The sequence below is a fragment of the Phoenix dactylifera genome, chromosome 2 (assembly GCF_051530095.1).
Source record: "Phoenix dactylifera cultivar Ajwa chromosome 2, Ajwa_hap1_PhDact_Kaust_v1.1, whole genome shotgun sequence".
Lineage (NCBI taxonomy): Eukaryota > Viridiplantae > Streptophyta > Magnoliopsida > Arecales > Arecaceae > Phoenix > Phoenix dactylifera.
Genome location: NC_143191.1, coordinates 40,703,703 through 40,721,010, shown reverse-complemented (window position 1 = coordinate 40,721,010; position 17,308 = coordinate 40,703,703). Strand labels below are relative to the sequence as shown.

Here is a 17,308-nt window from a genome sequence, read left to right as displayed (position 1 = left end):
ATCTGAAAACTGTAATTTATTTTTAATTAGTTATTAATAGTTGATCTGATTTATCTGCCTTGCGTGCCTGCGGGGTCCGCCCTGTAGGTGCGCGGCGTCTGCTCGCGCCCCGGGCCCCGGGTTCGGGGCGTGACAGATTTATTGGTATCAGAGCCAGGTTAAGGTATCCTAGGGTTTATGTTCAGGCGAGTATCAGTGGAGAATTATGATAGAAAAACTATCAGAGCCTTGGTTTATAATCACCTGAGATTGTAACAGGAATGATATTGTAATCTAAGGTTTAAGACCACTAGGGACTGTAGCCTTAGTGGCATTAGAGTTTGACGTTTAAGATCATTAGAGATTGTGACAGAAAAATATCATAGCTTAAGGTTATGATCATTTGGGACGTGACAATTAAATTCGGTGCTTAGGGTGTAAGATCACTGGGCATAGTGATAAAATGTATGCATCGGGTTTGGTTTTCGATGAGTGTGGAAGGAAAGTATAAATTGTCTTTGATCATGATAAAAAAAAAAGAGGTTTGACCTAAGATAACTGTACGAAGGTCAACAATGCCATATCGGTTATATTCAGATATTATTTAAATGACCTGGAAGTTCAAACTTGATATGGGTTATGATGTGATCGTACTTTTGGTTTTGCTACTAATTATTAGAGTGGGATTTGTACGTAGATCTTCCATAGTATTGGAGTGAGCTAAGAAGATTTCATAATATTGAAAGGAATGTTCGTCGAAGTTGAATATGTATGTGAATCTGTATGTGGTATTGGCATGTTTGGATATTACAAATAGGTCTATTTCCTATTGATATATTTGATTTTATTTTGAGGCTATTGAGTTGGCATATTGATGGGGAAATTCTAATTATTGAATTCATATATTTGGATTGGGCTACTGAATTTTTTTTATAATTGTTGGAGACTATTGGATGTGTTAACTTGAACTAAAGTGTAGATTTATGATCTAACTAGGAATCTTTGCCATTGAGTAGAGATTTAGATTTTGAGATGCTTATGTGAGTTATCATATGTAGCATTGATCATACATATTAAAAATCTTGGTGAAGAAAGATTTGAAGGTTGATAGAGTTAATTTCTAATCATAGTGATATTGGCTCAATGATTTTTAACCCATTGAATTTGAAGTAAATTCTTTTGGAAGGAAGGTTAATCTAAATTATGTAATTGAATTGCTAAGAAATCCAGAGTTAATTAAATCTGGATATTTTGGATTCTAAGTTGTGGAGATCATGTAGTGACCTTAAACTTGATTAATGGCTTGAGGGTTAGTTATGGTTAGTATCTTCTACATAAATTTCAATTAAAGTTTTGAAATCTGGATTTTCTTATTCCTAGTGCAAAGTGATATTTTGGTCATAAATCATTTAGAGACCTTAGAGTATTTAATGGATTAAATCAGAGTGTGCAGCGGAAGTGTGGTGGTTTGACTTATTTTGAAACTGGTTAAGATCATTAATATTTGATCTAAAAGGCATTATGATGAAATACTTGAGTTAGTTTCAGGAGAATGTTGTTGATTCTATGGATCTCTTATTTGTTGGGATGATGTGGGGGAGAGAAAAATTCTGGGTCCAGAGATTATTCAGCAGACAGTGGAGAAGGTTCAGCTGATCAGAGAACGACTTCGGGCAGCTCAGAGCAGACAGAAGAGTTATGCTGATATCAGGAGGCGGGATCTGGAATTCCAAATCGGAGATCATGTTTTTCTCAGAGTGTCCCCTTCTAAAGGGTTAATGCGATTTGGAGTTCGGGGTAAGCTCAGCCCGAGATATGTGGGACCATTCGAGATTCTCGAGAGAGTTGGAGCTGTTGCTTATAAGCTGGCACTTCCACCTGCTTTATCGGGGGTCCATTCTGTTTTCCATGTCTCTATGTTGAGAAGGTATATTGCTGATCCAAGTCATGTGATTGAAGTAGCACCTTTACAGCTCCGTGCAGATCTTTCTTATGTTGAGCAGCCTATCCGTATAGTGGATAGGAAGGACCAAGTTTTGAGGAGGCGCACGATTCCTTATGTAAAGGTGCAGTGGAGCAATCACAGTGAGAGAGAAGCTACTTGGGAGCTGGAGGAGGAGATGAGGGAGAAGTTTCCTGCCTTGTTCTCGGATTGAGGTATGTTTTAATTTCGAGGACGAAATTTCTTTTTAGTTGGTTAGAGTGTGAAGACCTGAATTGGGCCCATCCTAGGGCCCAACAAACTGAAGTCGGCAAGGGATGCCGACTTTAGTTGGGTCGTCGTGGGGGTGACCACGATGACCACGCCGGCCGAACGGCCAGCGAAATCACCGCAAGCCCCCCCCTCTTCCCTCTCCCTCCCTCTCTCTCTCTCTCTCTCTTCGTGAACTATCAGAGGAACCCCTCCCTATTCCTCTAAAAAAATCTAACATTTCCTCCTCTAACTCTTTCCCCTTCCTTGAGAGCCGTTGCCGCTGCCGTCGCCGGAGCCCCGTCATCGCCGGAGCCGCGGGGGATTCATCCGCTGACGACCGGAGGTGAGGAAGATATTTTTTTTGTTATCACTTTTTATGGATTTAAGGGGGAAAATGAGGGATATCAACCGGTTTTATCTTCCCCTGTTTCTGAAGATTTTTTTTTTTGTGAAGTTGGCCGGCCGACGGTGGCCGGCCGGGGTCAATCCGGCCGAAATGGGTTCGGCCGGAGGTGGGTGAACGGGGGCCGGGCTTCCAGCCCCGGTCTCCCTCTCTTTCCTCCCTTTTCTTCCTCCCTCTCTCTCCTTCTTCTCTTCTTCTTCCCGTCCGGCGCCGCCTGTGAAGGTGGGATGGCCGACGGCGGCTGGCCGAGCGCCGCCGCCGAGGGCCGACCGGAGCCACCAGCCACCCCCCCCCCCTTCTTCTCCTTCTTCTTCCTCTTCTCCTTCTTCTTCCTCTTCTTTATTCGGCCTGGGTGCTTGTCCTTGCTTTGATTTCCGTGCCTCAAGTGGGGATCAGACCATGAACCGGTTTAGATTATGAACCGGTTCCACCTAATCCTTGTATTGGGTTTGATCTGAATTTGAGTGAATAGGTTTGGGTTATTGTTTTGGATCTGAGTCAGAAATTGGGGCTAGCCTGATTTGAGTGTAATCTGATTCGTCAAGATTTAATCTAATCTGGTCTGGTCAGACCTGGTTTGGGTTGGGCTAGGGACTTGTTTTTGGGCTGAGTTGGGTCTGATTGGATCTGTGGGCTGGTTTGGTTTGGGCCCGAGATCTGATCTGGACCTGTAATCTGGTTTGGTTCAGTTGGGCCTAATCTGTGTTGGGCCACAATTGACTTGGGTTTAAAGGATTCTGATTTTAGGGTCTATGTTTGATCTTAGGGGCCCATTCTTGGATCTATGGACTTAGGAGTTTAAGGGGTTGGAATTAGTTTAAATTATGTTTCTTAATTAATTAAATAATTAATATTTATGTTTAATCAGGGGTTCGTGATATCTGTGACAGGGATTCTTAAGCGAGCCCAGGTAGGTGACCTATTGCTTTAAAGTAGAATTTTAACATGTATCTTGCATATGTCGATGTTATGATTTATTATTGGCATTATGTTTAGAATTAAAATTAAATATTTAATTTCATAAATTGTTATGCGCTTTACTGTGGGGAGTATGATTATGATTTTGATATAGAAAGTTGATTTATTGATTTTCAAAATCCGCGTGACTATAGTCTAGACCCCGCCAATGGGATGATACGTTGGCCCTGTCGACTTGTACTGAGGAACTAGTTCCGACACCGCGACCACCGGTGATAGAATAGTGGCGGCACAGGGGTGCGTTTTGCTCTTCGGAGCGGCTCGGTGGAGCGTGAGTTTGGCACCAGGGGGTGCGGCACAGTGGTGCGTTGGCTCAGTGGAGCGGCTCTTTGGAGAGTTGTATTGGCACTTCGGTGTAACCATGCCACTGGGTGATGTGGCCGTAGTCATGCGGTTGAGTTATTTTGAGTCTCGGATTGGGTTTACAGATTATTGTGTGGATTTTTAGATTTATGTGTTTAGCTGCTTTTATATGCATTATGACATGTTATATGATGACTTTATTGCATGATGTCGCCTACTGAGCTGTTAGCTCACTCCTACTATTTACATTTTTGCAGGTGATGATATATAATTATGGGGATTACGGGACGGAGTGATCATGATGTAGTTAGCTAGTGGATATAGACTTTCTCTTTTGACTTATGTATATATGGACATTTGATCTGAAAACTGTAATTTATTTTTAATTAGTTATTAATAGTTGATCTGATTTATCTGCCTTGCGTGCCTGCGGGGTCCGCCCTGTAGGTGCGCGGCGTCTGCTCGCGCCTCGGGCCCCGGGTTCGGGGCGTGACAAGCAGAATACAAGATGATGACATGAGATAACTGTACAAAGCTTTAGAGATTCAATTACGGAGTTCGACCACAATCACAAGCTCAACAGAATAACTAAAAAGCATTTCAAAGTTTACATGGATGGCTTCTCTTTCACGAGCACAATACATACAAAGTGTTTCCTCTCAACTAAATACGATAGACAGTATGCTCTACAAATCTCACATGGAAGCATATACATATATGTAGATATAAATATTTAAACAAAAACCATAACTAGCATCTCACTTTCATCACAGACTGCCATAATGCAGTTACATACTCCACCAATGTCAGAAAAGAAGAAAGAGGATGCAAGAAAGAGGCATACAAAATGCTGGCAACCAGTAAAATTTGACATGTTAGATAGATATGTGACCACTTCCCATGCACATGTAAAATAGTTGCTCCATTCACATCAGAGAAGAATGGCTTGCAAGCTGGACTTGATATTACTTTTTCATGTGGCCAGAAGCATTCCATATCAAGATTTCAGCTGTCTAGCTTTTAAAGACTTCGGAGTTCTCTGAATGTTCATGGCCTTGTCAAATGCTAGGGAAGGCGATCACGTTTCCATCAATTGTATGCTTAGAAGAGAATGTGTCATCCTCCTCAACCGCTCCTGGACTGGCAGAGTGGGTCATAATCATAAGCATCGCCGGCCTTGACAAACCTCCCTTTCACCCGCCTTCTGACATCTGCTCTGGCTTTGCGAGATGCATACCTAATTTTCTTCTCAAACCTGTTTCAAAGAGAGAGATATTTGTTGTTTCTGCAGTTCACTAAGAAAAACAAATGTCACTACCAGTTAACAATGGCAACCATTTGTGATAGAAACTAACAACAATACCTTGGCTTAGAGAAAATGGACCAAGCAATACTGCACTTTTTGGTAGTCATGCAATACTGCTTTTCAACTATAAGAACCTTGCTTCTCTCTAAATCCAGTGCATGGAAACTAATAGGAGGCTGTCTTTTGATTAAATCTCAAACTAATAGGCCATCCTTGTGACCTTGTGAAAACCACAAGCAGTTCTAAATGCTGTAGCATGAAATAGGTAAATGCAGTAGTCACCTAACGCCAAAATTTCATTAAATCTTCATATCAATTTTATCAGCAAGGTGAATACGGATTTGAATAGAAAATGCAGACATGTTTCAGATTTCAAAGGCACATAATCTCTCTGGAAGCCATCTGAATCATATAAATAGATTTTTTCAGACTCATAAAAATGATGATATGGGCTTGGCAACAGCCAAATATAGATATTGTAGTATAACAGAAGGCAATGTAATTAGACGGAATCAATCATATTCAAGGCATCATAGGTGTTCAGGCTGAACAGAGTCGAGGCAGTGGAGTTACCAGCCATACATACATACATACATACACATACATACATATATATAAGGTTTTGCACTCACAACCATCAAAAGGCCCATCCCTTGGATAGAATAAAGAAAAAGTCTATTCTAGATTAAGGGATTCCAGAAGTTCAATTATGTAATTGATGGCCAAATATAGTAGCAGTGGCAGCACTTGTATTATCATCAGTTACTGAATTATCCAAGCCATAATCCACCCAAGAGAGATTCTTTCAACAGAAGCATATTCAATCATCTGAGTGAAATTCACCACATATATGTGTGTATATCACAACTTACACCTTGATTTCATTGGTGATCTCAAACCCCATGTGTGGATAAATCTCGATACAAGTTAATGAGAGAATTTAGGCAAGGTAGCTTTTAACCACAACAGATTTGCACGCATCTGGAAAAGGGTATTTACAAACATAAAGTGCCATATAGGGGTTTGATACCATATAAGCACTTTAATTAGAGGTAAGAAGTGAATGCAAGCATTAAGTGCCAATAGTGGTCATGTGCACCAGTGTTGGTATTGAAAATGTACTATTATTTGCATGTACAGTTATGCAATGTAAGACACTGCACTTACTTCCGCATTTTCTTTTTTTCCTTGTAACGAATGACAGCACTGTCCCTGCTAGCAGTCGGGAATGAAGAACTCTCAGGACCAGGAGGATACCATAGAGGTTCACCCATGACAAGTGTAGATGACATCCCACAATCTTGATAGTCTCCACCGCTGCTCTCACCAGTCAAACCAGAGAAGGAAAGAGAGAGGCTGGAAGGAGCTTGCCTTGTGGAGAAACACAGGTTAGGATCGGCATTGATTCCTGGATTGGACATCATGGAATCAGCAGATGCTGCATTGCTGCATGCTGCCTGCATTGATTCCACCTGCCCAGAAGATAATGCCTGAATGGATTATTGAACACATAAAGCAGATGATAAGCACAATAGCTCTGACGATACAGCGATGTAAATTTATGAGTAACATTCACGATCATAAACGACTGACTGCATGTTATTTGATGACTGGCTGATGATGCAGATAATCCTGAGATCAAAGAGTTCATAACATATTTTTCGAGATGCATTCATGGATTCCTAGGACCACATATTAGAAACATGGATGCATGTACTCTTCTTATATAATATGCAGTCATGCTGATAGCTCCTGTGGTGGCCTAAAGGTTGCATTGCAAGCAGCTGGGGTTGGATAGATATTGGTGGGAAATAACAGATTCCATTTCCATACCTGTGCATGTTTGCTAAATCACATGCTTTGTTACTTGGATATCCCTGTTACCTTGAATTATCTACTCAAACCATATGATAGCACAGAAATGGCCACGCCTATGTTTTTTTGTGTCTAGAAGATTCTTATTCATATAAATAGTCCTTGTACACATCTATGTTTTTTGGTCTGACATGTTTATGTGTGCAGATAGTATCTCATTATGGTATCTCGAGTTGTTCGTCCAAAGCAATGCAATAAAAAACTGCTAACTTTGGTTCCACTTGCATCTACCAGACCGTTATCAAGGGCAACAATGAATTTTAAACATAATACTAATAAAAAAAGACAACCCAGCGCACGATATGCTCCAGCCACTGCAGGATCAGGAGAGGGTCAGATATACGCAGGCCTACCCCTCCATGCAAAGAGGTTGTTTCCATGTTTTGAATCATGATACCCAGGTCACAATGGGGCGACTTTTTACCCATATGCCAAGGCTCACCCTCTTTTGCACAATACTAGTATACTAGGGAAGAAAATCTTTTTTGAACAAGCAAGAAGATGACTCCTAAATATGGTGCATTTGTTGGCTTCTAATCTATGAAATACAGTAAATGGACAAGCATGTACTTAGCAGAACATGGCTAATTCTCAATCACATATAGAATGAGAAGTGGAAGGGGAAAAATGCAAAAGCCACGAATCAGATTTGACAATTGAATAAAAACTACCCCCATCATGCAATAATTTGTTTCTTTCATGCTCTGAACATAAATCGATTGAGATGGCATGGATATGTATAGCGAAAATTTGATAAGGCTCCAATGAGGAGAGGTATTTTATTTTGTGTTGAAGATTATTAAAAAAAAATAAAAGAAAAACATAAATTAGAAGGATGGAGGTTGTGGGGATGAACATGGAAAAACTTTGAGTGATATCAGAGATAGCCCTAGATAGGAATACATGATGAATGAGGATCCATAAAACCGATCTCAAATAGTTGGAAAAAGCCTAGATGATTATGATTATGATTTATGCTTATGACACAAATGGTTTTGCTTAGAATCAAGGTCAGCGGAACCGGTACCGGGCACCGTACTGATTCTTCAGCAGCACGAGTCGGTACGGGTCCGTGTCGTACCATGCCGAGCCTGTATCGACAAAGGAGAGGGCACGCAGACTGTAGGAGCGAGAAAAGAGAGAGAGAAGGGGGAGAGAGGGAGGGAGGGAGAAGGAGGCCGGTGGACAATGGCGGAGACCGGCGGAAGTCGCGAGAGGCGAGGCCGCGGCCAAACCCCTGTTCGAAACAGGGGAACCAACCATAGCCTCGCCTCCTGCGGCCTCCGTCGGCCTCCCTCTCTCTCCCTCCCTCCCCCGCTTGCTCTCTTTTTCCTTCTCCTTCTCCGGCTCTGGAAACTAGTAGAGACCGGCGGAGGTCGCGAGAGGCGAAGCCGCGGCCAGACCCCTGTTCGAAACAAGGGAACCAACCGTAACCTCGCCTCCTACAGCCTTCGCCGACCTCCGCCGGCCCTCCGTCGGCCTCCCTCTCTGTCCCTCCCTTTCCTGCTCGCTCTCTCTTTCTTTCTTCTTCTCCGGCTCTGGCAACGATTTCCGTTTTCATTATCGGAATCGTACCGATGAGCCGCCGCTACAGGCTTACTAATACGGCTCGAAACGGCCAGAACCGCCCGGTTCGGAACGATTCTGCCGACCCTACTTAGAATATATCAAGATATAAGCTAGTTTGACTAACTCATGATCATTATAATTTAACAAAATAAAAACTTAGAGGATTAGGATAGCAATAAGCTGATGAATGCATGCAAAGAAAATACAATGAACAAATAGAGATTTACCAAGATGCACCTACCATTCTATCTGAAGGGTAAATGTGAAATCAAAGTTGTGATTTTGAAGAAAAGTGATGTTTATAAAATCCTTCGCTTGGTTGCTGTTTTCCCCCTCAAGTGGCTATGAGGTCTCATGCAGCTGGAAAATAAGCACAAATAACAAGAGCCTAATCCCATCCTTTATGTGCCACTTACCAATTATGAAAATATAAGAAAACAACATAATCATCTTTTACAAGCTGTAATCATATCATTTACAGATATTTCAGCAGCATCATAGCTTTCACTATTGCCATTTCAATAAATTTCTGTGATGCGATAGCTGTAATATTAACTCCTTACTTTTTAGCAGTCTCAAGAAAACCAATCCGCTCCATATTTCACTTTTCATGCATAAATTGAAGAACAAAGGATACATGCAGGATAACAATTAAGTAACTAATGCATCACATTTGGTAGTTTATCTAGAAATCTTTAAACTGATGTCATGGTAGACTGGTAGTAGCTCCTGGTGGAACAGGAATTTGCAATGGCAGTATTTAAATAGGCATCCAATAGAACATTAGACTCAATCATGACAAGAGCTAATTGCATCAGAAGATTGGTGCCAAAAGCAAGATAGCAGAAGGTAAAGTTTACGTAAGAATACCTCTGCAGTGAATGTGCCTTGGCAGTTGGAATTGGCAGCAGACATGTCCATTTCAAACAGGTCATCAATTCCAACATCCCCAATAAATTGCCCTGAATGATTATGAGATACACCAAAAAGTTCTTCATAGTTCTCAAAAGTCAAGTCAACATCATCCACATTGAAATCTTCATTTAACCCATCATCTTTACAGATTTCATGGTTCCTTGTCTCAGTACAGCATAGCTGTATGTTGAATGAAAGAAAATATAAAAATCAAGAATGCAATTTCTAATAGAAAACATAAAAATGCAATTAAGAAATACAGAACATTCCAAAAATTTGACAACCTCTAATCGTCAATTCTAGAGGGGTTTTTTGTAAGGAAAACAGATGCAGAAGACATAAGCATTGTATCTTGCAACTTCAGCTATTACTTTCGTTGACATGAGATCAACTTTAATAAAGTTGACAGCCTCTACCATTCAATTTTAAAGTATTTATATACATATATACATTTATACATATATATACATATGTACATTCCTATACATGTATGCATGCATGTATGCATATATGTATGAATTCAAGAAGTAGCTATTTGCTAGCATGTAACCTACAGGATGGGAGGTATTCAGTTTTTTTTTCCTTTTTTCAACATTTCCTGAAATGCAAAATATAAATGTAATAAATTATAATAAATAGAAAGCTTCAATAACCAAACTTCTGTTGCACATTAAGTAAATAACTTTAATGATAGCTAAGCAGAAACTCGTGTCATTAATGTTGGCATTATTAATATCAGCATCTCTATAGTAAATGGAGAACTTTGCACAAGTTGGGCCATCATGGAAAAACTTCCATCATAAATATGGCATCATTAATAGAGTATGGATTTTTCTCCTTTTTTCCAAATGTTCTTGAAATGATATATATCAATATGGTCAATTATAATAAATAGAAGGCTCCAATAATCAAATTTCTGTTACACATCAAATATCTAAATTGATATAGTAATATCAATTTAAATAAGTATAATACTTATATATTTTAGCTGGATAAATTCTCAAGTGTAAATTATATTTATATCAATTATACAAATATTATTGATACTTAATATCGTTAATAATAAGGTGCTCCATTATCTATCACTTATACTTGCTTATCATTAAAAGAATAGATAATTTATAACAGATATTTGTTAATAAATGATCTTAAAAGGATATCTTTCTCTTGTATCAGTTATAAGAACCCTACTTATTATTCAAAATGAAGAATCATATTAATGGCATTGTTAATATGAGCGTCCATATGGCAAGTAGAGAGCTCGACTTAATTGATATTCATTTTACATTACAGGATATTAGTAAATCGCATTCAAAATTTTCTCTTTTCTTTCTTAGGATGTTTTCCTCACATAACATGACTATGACACTTTATTTACCAATTTACATATCTCCAAATCCACGGAATGTTTTTAGTAGTCACTAAAAATTGTTGATCTTCGTATGAATATGGATTGTTTTGCTTCTAGCGCTCTTTTCCAAGCAGAGTGTATGCTCTGAAAATCAGCTGTTTAAGTTAACTTGTGTCCAATATCAGAAGACTTACAAACCAAAAGACATAACACAGCACAAAATTTGTTCAACTCACATTCTATTCACATCCTATGAACCTGTTAGAATTCGGCCTTGTGTAACGCACAGGGTATCCTTTTTCCAATTCTGCTTGAGATGCAATATAATAATGCAACAATTTATAATAAATAGAAGGCTTCCATATACAAATTGTTGTTGCACGTAAAGCAATGAAATCTAATGATGGCTAAGTAGAAACTTCTGTCAAATATCTCAATTGATATAGTAATATCAATTTAGACAAATATAATACTTATATATTTTAGTTAAATTACGTTTTTAATTATCAACTATGCTCAAATTATACAAATAGAATTAGTATTTTTATAACCATTGCTTAATATTGATAATAGAAAAATACTCTATTATCTGTCACTTTTACTTACTTATCATTGAGGGAACTGCTAATATAATACTCACTTGTAACATATATTTATTAACAAGTGATCATTATAGACCTAGCTTTCTCTTCAATCAGCTATAAGAGCAAATAACAACTATTATTTACTACAAAATATATTATTTATTAATTTGATATTTAAAATTATTATGATAACTATTATAATAGTAATAGATAATAATAAAAAATGATAGTACTTTTTTAATCACCTTTCAGTGGATAAAAGTATTATTTCTCAAACTATACAACTTCTTTTACAGAAATATTGATGCAAAACATTAAATTTTGAAAAATATTTAGTTAAAGGATGATGCAAATGACATAATGGTTGCTATTGACATCAAAACCAACTATTATAATACTAATGATAGTTCTTTTTTAATCACCTTTCAGTGGATAAAAGTATTATTTCTCAAACTATACAACTTCTTTTACAGAAAAATTGATGCAAAAAATTAAACTTTGAAAAATGTTTAGTTAAAAAATGATGCAAATGAAATAATCGTTGTTATTCATATCAAAACCAACAATTATAATACTGATAATTGTGATATAAGAGATTCATTTATCAAGATTTGATAAATATGATTAGTTCTCATCAAGAGTAGAGTTTGATGAATGACTATAGTCATTTTTGATACATATAATAGACTATCCAAAATAAAGAACCATATTAAATAGAAACCCTACTTATCATCCAAAGTAAAGAATTGTATTAATAGCATAATTAATACAGATGTCCATGTGGCGAATGGAGAGCTCATCATAAGCTAAGCCTCCATTTTATTATATACTAGCATATAACCCATGTGATATGCAGGGTATATTTTTTTCTCTTTTTTCCAATTGTTCTTGAAATACAATATAGAATAGATATAATAGAATAGATAATAGAAATAGAATAGAATATAATAGATGAGAGCCTAATTATTTTCTAAAAATAATTGATATTAATATTATGATATACTATCCAACTATACAAAATTCTAATAGTATATGTATATCTTTTGATGTAGTAAAATAATATATTATTTAACCTTCCTTTGCGCAAAGGATACAATTACAATCCTTGTCTAACCTAATGATCCGCACGGGACATGAGCATGGTATAGTACTAATGAAAGGTTCTTTTCATTAATATCAGCATATATTAAGCGAATATGATTATTAATAATGTCATTAATTTCTGTATTATTAATTTCTAGCATATAACTCGTGCAATGTGCTGGTTACAATTTTTTGTTTTTTTTTTCAAATTTTTATTGAAATGCAATATGGTAGTGCCACAAATTATATTTAAAACATTATGAAGATCTATCAAAATCATCATGGTGCCATTACAATATTGTAACTGCTGTTAAAAATATGTAATTTAAGATATAAGGAACCCTGTTAAATAAGAGTCCTATTTATAACTCATAAGCTGATCCTCATCGAGTATTAATATTGATTGTTATCGGTATGCCAATACTGATCGCACATTAAGCTCATGGAGTATACCACAAATTCTATATCATAATATAAGCATGACTATGACAAGTTAATAAGATAGTGTGCAAATACTATTTCACATTAAGCTCATCTAGTATACCACAAAATTTATATCATAATATAGACATGACAATGGCAATTTAATACAGTATTTTATTTCATATTAGTAAGTATTTTTCTATTATTATTATTATTATTATTATTATTATTATTATTAATATCATTGCACATTAAGCTTTGATCTTGTTTCATGCTATTTATTATAAATTTTTGATATTAATTTTATGATGTACTATCACTGTACAAAATTCTAAGTGTATATATATCTATCTATCATAGTAGAGTAATATATTATTATAAAATAATAAGATCATGACCCAACCTATGTATGATAAGAAATTGAAAAGTATTGCATCTAGAAGATATCTAGATGCAATATTACTAGGTAATTAATTGTTTTACTTTTAACTTTAAGTAAGATCAGCATCATAAAAATACAATAGAAATTAATAAAATATTAGCGTAATTTAATGACCTATGTGGGATATGGATAGGGTACAATTGTAATGAAAAATGTTTTTCATTTATATCAGCGTACATTAAGCAAACATAGTTATTAATAATGTCACTAATTTCTATACAAATTTAGTAGAACTAATGAAAACTTCTTTATTTAATATGGTTTAATAAGCTAATAAGCTTCTTATTAATGATATTAAATTGTTATGTTTTAATAAAGAACCGTATTATAATAAGAGCCCAACTTTATACAAAATCAATAGTTCTATTAATAACATTATTAATATGGCATCCGTGTGGTGAATGAAAAGATTTGCACAAGTAGAGCCTCCATTTTAGTGTGTGTGTGTATATATATATATATTAGATTTATTAGATAGTAGATAATAGATGTATAAGACATCTATAAGAAAAAGGGCTAATAGGCAATTCGGAGAAAGTAAAGCATACATAAATAACACTATCAAAAGTTAAAATAGGATGAAGATATAACATTCTGATAACAATGGGTTTAACAAAAGTTGAGAAAAATAAACCAGAATACATAACTTATCAAGCAACAACAAGAAGTTAACATCAATGATTTGCAGTTCAGCAGATTTGGAACTCATAGTGATAAAAAAAACCTTATACTACCAAGTTTATAACAATACATTACATCACATAAATATTTTTTGTAATTTATGTAAATATGATTGTGATGACACATGAGCAAATATCAGCCACTGACAAATTCAGAATTTGCACCTTAGGTGTCACCAAATCTACTGGTCCAGCCAGTTGATCAGCATTACATGGGATCATAGCAACAGCAGAGTTTGACGATGAGCCAATCCAAGTATCCAAGTTGTCGATTATGTCAAGATCATTCACCCCACCTGCACTACATAAATCAACAGTTCTGCCGTTCTCAGGAGAATTGCTACAATTACTGATGCTATTCTCGTTGATGCTTAATCGTAACCCTTGTTCACCATTTGAATCTGCCACTGGGGGAAAATCTAGAGCAAAGGACCAAATCCTAGAAAGCTCTGCTGATGATGGACAACCTGAGTAGCAGTTAATTGCTTGTCTTTTGTGCCCCAAAGCTGACGCCGAGTCACCGTGTCCATTCCAATCACAAGTTTGACAAAGAGAGACATTTTCCTCAATGCACCTAACTCCTGCAGGCTGTGAATTGCATCTGCCACATACAAGAGTACGCAAGTGACGCCGAGAAAGTGCATTTGCAGAGTGAACATTGCGGTCACATGACAAACATAAACAAGCAGCATCAGGTCTGCAGTAGACCATAGACCTTTGCTCCCCGCAGAAGTCACAAAGAAGGCCCATCCCCCCTTAATGGAAATCTGATGTCCAACTAAACAAGAAGTAGCACTTTTCACTTAGCCTCAAGGACCTTAACCCTTTTCACAGATACACTATGTCTAAGAAGCTTCTTCGGAATCAGAACCCCCTAGAGTTCCATAAAACCTTCAACAACCTTTCAAAAACTCAGAGCTGACACAATGATGGATTTGTAGAAAATTCCTCTTGTGGATCTCATCAACATGCCAAACACCTGAATTTTTGACCAAATACCTACCCAATCAACCACCACTAGATGCTGATATCAATTTTCTTGGCATCCATACAGCTTCTCTTTTTCCAAATGAACAACTTACCTGAATCAGCAAAGATTTATCCACATCCGTTAACCACTTTCGATACAGAGTTTCATTTCACAAATCCAGCAGCACACCCACTGGCCACTGCCAAATACGAATTCACAGCAACATATATCTTAAAAGATCCGAAGTTCAGTAAACTTCATTTTTGTCTGTTCATCCCATCTTTTTTTTAACTGACTCTTAGAACCGGCAACACAGACAGCCAAAACAAAATCCATTTGAAGCAAGCTTCATAAAATCAATCTGATCTCCAAACACTTCATGCAGAGGAGTAAAAATCTCAGGTCCATATTTCCCTGTAGGCCTTAAGGAGACCATCTCTGAAACTGAGAAATTAGTAAGTGCCCTCCGATCTTCTCATAGGCTCAGCAAGAATAACCTCTGCAACATGAAGCACAATTTTAATTATTCAAAAAGTTGGAATACTACGAAAGGCTAATAGTCTCTCGTTATCAAATCACAGTATTTCGAAAGCATCCCAAATTACAAAGAATAAACACGGGCAAAAAAAAAAAAAAATGAAGCAGTCGTATTCACTAACCACAAGAAATCAAACTCAAAAATTTTCATCTTTAAAAAAAGACTATATACAATGCATATCTCCCGGTCCCACAGAGAAATTCTAGTTAAAAAACAGCAGGGTGAGGGCGCTCCAATTCTATATAAAGATTAAAGACGCAACCTGAAATGGAAAGAAATCACTAAATTCAGAGAAGAACGAGCAAATAGAACGCTCAAAAAAATCCAGAAGAAAAAGAAACAGAATCAAGACAGCAAAATAACCAGTTCTTAAATTGTACATCAAATTCTGTAAATCTCCGTTCATATCCGAAAAAACTATCAGATCAGTTCGTAGAAACAGGAAGAAATAAAAAAAACTACTTAAAAAATCCCAAAAAAATCATAACTTCGACCCAGAACGAACGTAAAACTACTTAAATCCAAGGCAGAAGTCATGACTTCATTACCAAATCCTCGGAATCTCCAAGAAAAGCACGAGCTTTTCCTCTTCGTTTCCGTCTTCGGATACAAACCCTAGCCCCGAGATGGCGACGTCGGATCCCAGATTCGCTCACACAGAGAGAGAAGTGGAGGAGCTGGAGAAGGGGATTAGAAGAAGAAATAAGTGCAAGAGAGGAGAGAGAGCGGGGGGCCCACTGTGCTCGTGAAAGGCTTCGGTGGGGTCCCTGCCCTTTTGCGCTTTTGCGGCATTTCCGTAAATTGACATCCGAATTAGGGGTAATTTTTCTACTGGCATCAATCCAACGCCCTCCGTCTGAAGCGGGAGGACCGGGTGGTTCTATATACACCCCCCCTATTGCTCAGGACACCCCCCAAAAATTAAAAAAAAATTGAATACTCTCTACACCCCCCCATTTGCTAAGGACACCCCTAAAAAATTAAAAATTCCTAAATTACCCCCCACCCTCCCCACCCCCTCACCTAAATTGCTCTCTACACCCCCCAAACCCCCCCCCCCACCCCGCTCTTCCCCTCCAAAACACCCGCCGGCTTCTCCCTTCCGCCCAAAAAACCTCGCCTCAAGCACCTCGCCGGCGGCCAAACCCCCTCCGTCTCCCTTTGAACTGTTCCGCCCAAAGCACCTCGCCAACGCCCAAAACCCCCCCGTTCCCCCTTCTCCCTCTCGTCGCCGGCATTCTCCCGATCTCCGACCACCTCGCCGGCTTCTCCCGGAACCACCTCCCCGGCCATCTCCCGAGCAACGAGCACCTCGCCGGCGCCTCCACGACCACCTCGAGGTAGCTCCCCCCCCCCCCGCCTCCCCAAATCGTTCGGCACTGGTTCTTTGAACCAGTGCCTTCGGTTCGGCCCCATGGGGCCGACCAAAATACATTGGTTCGGCCCCATGGGGCCGACCCAATGTATCTTGATCCCCATGGGGCCGAATCCAAATTTTTTTTTTTTTTTTTTGTTGCTAGACTAAGGATTATTTTTATTCCCAAATTTTAGCCTAGATCACGTCCTTAGGGTGAATTGGATACCCAACATCAAGGACAAGTTTTTCATTACTAGATTAGATAGTAATTTGAGAAGTAGGGATAATTTAGAATCATTATCATATAGCATTAACATGGTGCATCCAAATATGATGATCTTGTTACCTTCATCGATGT

The 17,308-nt window shown here is 37.9% G+C and overlaps 1 protein-coding gene across 4 annotated transcripts; it reads right to left on the bottom strand.

The window, feature by feature from the left end:
• Window positions 1-4,414: 4,414 nt before the first annotated feature.
• Window positions 4,415-16,447, bottom strand: LOC103715879 (zinc finger protein CONSTANS-LIKE 9-like). 4 transcript variants are annotated; one of them, XM_088716425.2, is made up of 5 exons: window positions 16,142-16,447; window positions 14,251-15,554; window positions 9,478-9,702; window positions 6,331-6,653; window positions 4,415-5,112 (listed from the first exon to the last, which is right to left on the bottom strand). In XM_088716425.2, exons 2-5 carry the CDS (start codon window positions 14,833-14,835, stop codon window positions 4,983-4,985), a joined length of 1,263 nt encoding a protein of 420 aa, XP_088572551.1. In that variant the 5' UTR covers window positions 14,836-15,554; window positions 16,142-16,447; the 3' UTR covers window positions 4,415-4,982. The 4 variants fall into 4 exon arrangements, with proteins under 4 accessions (XP_088572551.1, XP_008801880.2, XP_088572552.1 ...); XM_008803658.5 differs by having other exon boundaries at window positions 6,331-6,635; window positions 14,251-15,552; window positions 16,142-16,295; XM_088716426.2 differs by lacking the exon at window positions 16,142-16,447 and adding an exon at window positions 15,715-16,108 and having other exon boundaries at window positions 14,251-15,552.
• Between the last annotated feature and the right edge of the window lie 861 nt (window positions 16,448-17,308).

What these genes read in the sequence shown, in the direction of transcription:
- LOC103715879 (XM_088716425.2), bottom strand. Translation starts at nt 14,835, where the DNA reads ATGGGCCTTCTTTGTGACTTCTGCGGGGAGCAAAGGTCTATGGTCTAC. An exon ending in TAGATTTGGTGACACCTAAG is followed by an intron (nt 9,703 to 14,250) that starts GTGCAAATTCTG and finishes TTCAACATACAG; the next exon opens with CTATGCTGTACTGAGACAAG. An exon ending in GAAAAAAAGAAAATGCGGAA is followed by an intron (nt 5,113 to 6,330) that starts GTAAGTGCAGTG and finishes TCTTTGAAACAG; the next exon opens with GTTTGAGAAGAAAATTAGGT.